Genomic DNA, 6951 nt, shown 5'->3' on the forward strand with positions numbered 1-6951 from the left:
GTGCATCCATGGATAATTCCTACATCTAGTGAAATGGAAATGGAATTTTTCACTAAGTTTGTGCCTAAGAAATTAACCAAGGATGATATGATTGAAAAGCTTGAGATAGATTTGAATGATGTTGTGGCTATAAAAAGAGACATCATAATTGATGAGCATAATCTTGATGTAGGAGGTGGAGGAGCATCTTCTCCAATTTTTGAGAGAGTTTTTAGTGGTGTTGGTGATGGAGGAGGAGGAGAATTTACTCCAAATGTTGATAGATGTACTGATGATGTTGATTTCGAAAGAGGAGGAAACTTCGGTGATATTAGTGGTGGTTTGGGAGTAGGAACATCCTCTCCGATCGATGAGAATGTTCCTTGTCTTCAAGAAACTCCATCCACTAAGGAGACGATAGATTTATTGAATGTCAGGGTAGAGTCTTTAGAGAAAACTATCGTCACCATGAATGCTAAGATTGAGTCTTTAGAGAAAGCTATCGTCACCATGAAGTCTAAGAGAGGTATTAGGCCATCATCAAAGATTTCTCATCCATATACTCCCGACTATGTTAAAAGAACAAAGAGACAAATTTCGAAGGCATTGTCAAGTGCTAGAAAAAAGAAAAAAGGAAAAGTGAATGAGACCATTATCGAAAAAGAATTGGTGTCCGGATATAGTAAAGGTAAAATTATATTCTAATCATCTTTCTAAGATTTGCCTTGTGTTATATATATTTCATTTTTACATGTGAAATTCATTTTTTTAATATTACAGATGAAGGGGCTGATATTGCAGATGAAGAGGCTGATTCGAATTCAAAAAGAAGTTGAAAGAGTGATGAAGAAGGGGCTGCTTGTGAATATGCATTTTTACCACTATTTTGCTATACTTTTAATTCACTTTTGTTGTACATTAGTGAGTATGGTATTTTGAATTTAATGAAGAAGGGGCTGCTTGTGAATATGCATTTTTATCATTATTTTGCTACACTTTAATTCACTTTTGTTGTACATTAGTGAATATGGTATTTTGAATTTGATGAAGGAGCTGCTTGTGAATATGCATTTTTACCACTATTTTGCTACACTTTTAATTCACTTTTGTTGTACATTAGTGAATATGATATTTTGAATTTGATGAATTGAAGGGGCTGCTTGTGGGTATGCATTTTTACCACTATTTTGCTACACTTTTTAATTCACTTTTGTTGTACATTAGTAAATATGGTATTTTGAAATTGATGAATTCAAAAAGGAGTTGAAAGAGTGATGAAGAATGGGCTGCTTGTGAAAATGCATTTTTACCACTATTTTGCTACACTTTTAATTCACTTTTGTTGTACAGTAGTGAATATGGTATTTTGAAATTGATGAATTGAAGGGCCTGCTTGTGGGTATGCATTTTTACCACTATTTTGCTACACTTTTTAATTCACTTTTGTTGTACATTAGTAAATATGATATTTTGAAATTGATGAATTGAAGGGGCTGCTTGTGGATATGCATTTTTACCACTATTTTGCTACACTTTTAATTCACTTTTGTTGTACATTAGTGAATGTGGTATTTTAAATTTGATGAATTGATATTTTAATCGGAAAAAAAAATTGTGATGTTAGTGAACTAGTTGAAGGTGAGGATTTGACTCATCCAATTGTTGAAATTCTCTACAGCAATTAAATAAGTTGTTATATTTTTTACAGCAATTAAGCAAATTGTTGTACTTTTCATAGCAATTGCTGAACTTTTCTACAGCAAGTAAGAAAATTGTTGTACTTTATATAACAATTGCTAAAATTTTCTTTAACAAGTAAGCAAATTAATTGGCTAATTGATTGTTTATTGGTTGTAACACCCATATTTAATGATAAATAAAGTAGTGTTGATTTAATTTAAAAATAAAATTTATATTAGATAGTGATCTTGTATAATGAGATAGTTATTTGAGATACCAGACGATCAATTCCATTACAATTTCACATGTTATCGATTTATAATGAGTAATTGATTGTTTATTGGTTGTAACACTCATATTTAATGATAAATAGAATAGTGTTGATTAAATTTAAAAATAAAATTTATATTAGATAGTGATCTTGTATAATAAGATAGTTATCTGAGATACTAGACGATCAATTAAGTAATTTCACATGTAATCAACTTAAATTGATAAATTGATTGTTAATTAGTTATATTAATCATATTCCATGATAAATAGGATAGTTTTGACTAATTTTAAAATAAAATCTAGAATAGGTAGTAAGTTTATTTGAATATGCTATAACAAATAAGTAAATTGTTGTACTTTTCATAACAATTGCTACAATTCTCTATAGCAATTAAACGAGTTGTTGTATTGTTTTACAACAATTGCTTAAATTTCTACAATAAGCACGAAAATTATTGTACTTTTCATAGCAATTGTTGAACTTTTCTACAGCAAGTAAGAAAGTTGTACTTTATATAACAATTGCTAAAATTTTCTTTAACAAGTAAGCAAATTAATTGCTAAAGTAGTGTTGATTTAATTTTAAAATAAAATTTATATTAGATAGTGATCTTGTATAATGAGATAGTTATTTGAATATGCTATAACAAATAAGTAAATTGTTGTACTTTTCAAAGCAATTGCTACAATTCTCTATAGCAATTAAACGAGTTGTTGTATTGTTTTACAACAATTGCTTAAATTTCTACAATAAGCACGAAAATTATTGTACTTTTCATAGCAATTGTTGAACTTTTCTACAGCAAGTAAGAAAGTTGTACTTTATATAACAATTGCTAAAATTTTCTTTAACAAGTAAGCAAATTAATTGGCTAATTGATTGTTTATTGGTACACTCATATTTAATGATAAATAAAGTAGTGTTGATTTAATTTTAAAATAAAATTTATATTAGATAGTGATCTTGTATAATGAGATAGTTATTTGAATATACTATAACAAATAAGTAAATTGTTGTACTTTTCAAAGCAATTGCTACAATTCTCTACAACAATTAAACGAGTTGTTATATTGTTTTACAACAATTGTTTAAACTTCTACAGCAAGCATGAAAATTATTGTACTTTTCATAGTAGTTGCTGAACTTTTCTACGGAAAAGTAAGAAAGTTGTTGTACTTTATATAGTAATTGCTAAAATTCTCTACAACAAGTAATAAAGTAATAATAAGAATAACAATAAAATAAAATATGCTCTTACAATCAAAATAACAACAATTAGTACCAAAATAGATAAGATCAAATGTGTTCACAAATAATAACAACAAAAACAACAATTAGTACCAAAAAAAATAAGATCAAAGATCAAATGTGTTCACAAATAATAACAACAAAAACAACAATTAGTACCAAAAAAGATAAGATCAAATATGCTCACAAAAAACAAGAAGAACAAATGTATTTTTATGCAACATTTCGCTCGGAGCATGTAGTTCTCTTGTGACCAATTCTTTTGCATAAAGAACATTTATTTTTCTTCGTTGAAAATGATTCCCCGATTTCTTTATGTCTTTTTGAGGACCTTCTTCCAACCTTGCCTGGCTCAACAAATGGAGAAGATATTTTTCTCTCTAAAATCTCAATAGGAACTTCCCAAGTTTCTTTAGATGGCACCGGTTTAATTTCCTCCACATATGCAATAAGGTATACCTCTACATTGTAATACGAAGAGGAGTACTCATAAATGCGTCTCCCATAGTCATCACCATATTGGCATCGAAGCGCTGCCATAGCATGTGGACAAGGTATTTTGTCAATGTCAAAGACTTTACAAGTACAAGATTTGGCTAGCAAATCAACTGTTGCAACTTCATCTTGACCGGTGACAATATACTTGTAGTTGGCAGTTTGATGGACCAATAGCTTGTTCCCCAAATTAATATTTTTTGCAATGTCTTTTTCTATCGAAGGGACGAAGATGGTTGGTGCATTAATGAATTTCATACGTCTCTCATGAAATTTTTCTGCAAATCGCCTGTTTATTGCATCAAATAGAGCAGTAATGGGATATTCTCTTTCATCAAGAAACATTGAGTTAACCGACTCAGCAATATTTGTCGTCATAATATTGTACCTGTAACATATAAGTGTCCAATAATATATTATAAGTATGTGTTTATAACTGTTGTATAGTTTTTATAACAATTGTTGCATATTTCTCAGCAGGTGCTGAAATAAGTGCAGCAATTACTATAAAAAATTGCAGCAGTAGCTATAAAAAACTGCAGTAATTATACCAACTATCAATAATAACTATAATAAATTTTACCTATTTCCGGGAAAGAATGCCCTGCTCCATCGGTGAAATCCAACGCGTTCAAGATGTGTGGCAGCCTGTGGAACCAAATCTCTTATCCGATTAAAATGATCACTGAACACATCAATATTATATGCTTTTGCCGCCTTATAAAAGTGGTAGACAACACTCGCATTGTGAAAATTATTTCGAATATTTTCTCCTAAGTGCCTCATGCAACAACCATAATGAGCTAAAGGAAATACAATTGAAACCATTTTTCTAATACTTTGATGTCTATCAGAGATTATGCACAATTCAGGAGTATCAAGTACAAAACTTCTCAATTGCTCGAAAAAGTATCGGTAGGAAGCATCACATTCAGAGTCTACTACGCAAAATGCCACCGGAAAAATATGATTCTCCGCATCCTGTGCAACAGCAGACAACAACACACCACCATATTTACTTCTCAAAAATGTCCCATCAACAGCTATGACTTTTCTCATTTGTGCGAAACCAAGAATCCAAGCTCCATATGCCACAAAAAAGTACTTGAACCTGCCATTTTCATCAATCTTCAACGCCGTTTTACTTCCCGGATTAGATGTCCTAAGCATATGACTATACGCATCAATCACTCCATATCCATGTTCATGTGTCCCTCTTACCAAAGACTTTGCAATCTCGCTACCCATCCAAACTTTCCAATAACTAACCTTGCATCCCAATTCAATACGGATAGAGTTTTTCAAATCTTTTGTAGATAGACCTTTACCTTCGGGATATCTATCTTTGAAGTATGCTCCAATGACTTTTGTTGTGGCATGTGGATTATGACTCGTAAGATGTTCCGAGCCACATGTATGCATTTTTTCATACTTTTTAATATAAAATCTATCAGAGTTTTCAACTTTCACCGCTCTTAGCCACCACTTGCACTCAAGATGCTCACATTTGACATAATACACTGAACACGAATTAATTTCCTTCTTCAATCTAAAATCTTTTTTGACATAAGCAATTTTCAATGCAATATCTAATTCTTGTTTATTCTTAAACGGCATATCTTTGCAAAAACCTGTTCCATCATCTTGAACATGACTGCATTAAGTTAATTAATTATTAGCTAAAGCAAAAATTAATTAAGTGTACAAAGAGGATGAACTTTTAGAAATAAGTAAATTTATGAGTTCATAGTACTTGCCTATCAGCAACTTCACCAATAATGGGCAATCTATTCCGAACTTCAGGAGAAAGAATATGTTGACCTTCACGCTCTTCATTTGGAATATTCATATTCATCCTACCACATTCATCGTTCAACACTTGTTGGTCATCACATAAATTATGATTCTCCACCAATCTTTCAACCATGTAGATCCTTAAAACACCTCTAGGCTCATCTTCCAAATAAGTACTTAAACTAAGTTGATCATTTATCTTAAAAGGAGTTGTCTTATGCTTTTCACCACAACTATGCAAGTAAGTGATCACAATATCTTCCAACTCACAATTTAATTTACATCAAGTAATGATTTTATTCGCAAAATCATCATATGCAATATCTCGATGCACAATCATCGCAATTGTCGCGGCCAATTCTTTACTCTTCCAACGCCAAATATAACGATTGTTGGACTCGACCCATTCACCATTACAATCAACTGGTACTACTATTCTATCTCCCATTAATGATGTTGAAGATACCTGAAAATATTGTAACTTAGAACTAAAAAATTGATCATAAAAAAAATTATATTAAAATATCACCATTGTTGTAAGTTATTCAGCAGCTGCTGAAATAGATATAGCAGTTGCGGCAATTTATTCAACAACAACATTCAGCAATTGTTGTAAATTACTGAAATAGTCATATCAGTTGCTGAAAATTACGATACATCAGTGGCAAGAACAATAATACAAAAATCAAATTTTTAAATGAATAATACACACAAACAATACTATTAACTTGTTAAAATGATTAAAAATCATCAGTTAAGAAGTAATTTCTAAAGCTTAGACCTTTTCAAATCACATGTTAAATTAAAATTTGAAATTCTCCTTTCTCAAATTCTTCAAATAAGAAATCTACAATAACCTGCAACACCAATAAAAGAAGAAGAAGAAGAAGAAGAAGAAGTGCTAGTGATGAAGATTAGAAGCAAAAAAAATGTGAAAAGAGCGGGATGTTGGGAGAGAACAAAAAAAAACTGATTTGGGGTGGGTTTTCCTATTTTAGAAATTAGGGTTTTACTTAAATGTGGGTGAAAGTGTAAAAACAAAAACTTGAGGACTTATTTAATTATTTTTAAAAATTGATTAAAAATTTGTCACCTACACTTAATAATTAAAACTAGAGTCACTCTTTTTACATTTCAACACTTTTTTGTCACCTATAATTCATTCTCCCGGGTTAGCTGGGTTGGGGGACAATTTTTCTTTTTCTTCTTTTAGTTGATTAACATTTTGAATTATGGTTGAAATTGTTTTTTATTTCTTAAAATTAAAATTCATTTTTTATGATTAGATTGGACCCCCCTATGCCACATGTCATAGTTTTATTTGTGACCTTTTTAAGACACAACGTGTGAATCACACACACATTATCTTTAAAGTTAGTTTCCATTTTGTATTCAATAGATATATATTTATTAATATTAAAGTGTATAATAGGTACTAGTCCTAGTTAAGGTGTCTAAATGAATAATGCGGATAACTTTAA

At 30.5% G+C, this 6951-nt stretch overlaps 1 protein-coding gene across 1 annotated transcript; it reads right to left on the reverse strand.

Annotated features, from left to right (window-relative positions):
* Nucleotides 1-3394: 3394 nt before the first annotated feature.
* LOC125851095 (uncharacterized) lies at nucleotides 3395-5603 on the reverse strand. Its single transcript, XM_049530887.1, has 3 exons — nucleotides 5434-5603; nucleotides 4260-5330; nucleotides 3395-4064 (listed from the first exon to the last, which is right to left on the reverse strand). The coding sequence occupies exons 1-3, from the start codon at nucleotides 5601-5603 to the stop codon at nucleotides 3395-3397; spliced, it is 1911 nt and encodes a 636-aa protein (XP_049386844.1).
* Nucleotides 5604-6951: the final 1348 nt, after the last annotated feature.

The sequence above is a fragment of the Solanum stenotomum genome, unplaced genomic scaffold, assembly GCF_019186545.1.
Source record: "Solanum stenotomum isolate F172 unplaced genomic scaffold, ASM1918654v1 scaffold22036, whole genome shotgun sequence".
In the NCBI taxonomy this organism is placed as follows: Eukaryota; Viridiplantae; Streptophyta; class Magnoliopsida; order Solanales; family Solanaceae; genus Solanum; species Solanum stenotomum.

What these genes read in the sequence shown, in the direction of transcription:
- LOC125851095 (XM_049530887.1), bottom strand. Translation starts at nt 5,603, where the DNA reads ATGGTTGAAAGATTGGTGGAGAATCATAATTTATGTGATGACCAACAA. An exon ending in ATTGGTGAAGTTGCTGATAG is followed by an intron (nt 5,331 to 5,433) that starts GCAAGTACTATG and finishes AACTTAATGCAG; the next exon opens with TCATGTTCAAGATGATGGAA. An exon ending in GCATTCTTTCCCGGAAATAG is followed by an intron (nt 4,065 to 4,259) that starts GTAAAATTTATT and finishes TATATGTTACAG; the next exon opens with GTACAATATTATGACGACAA.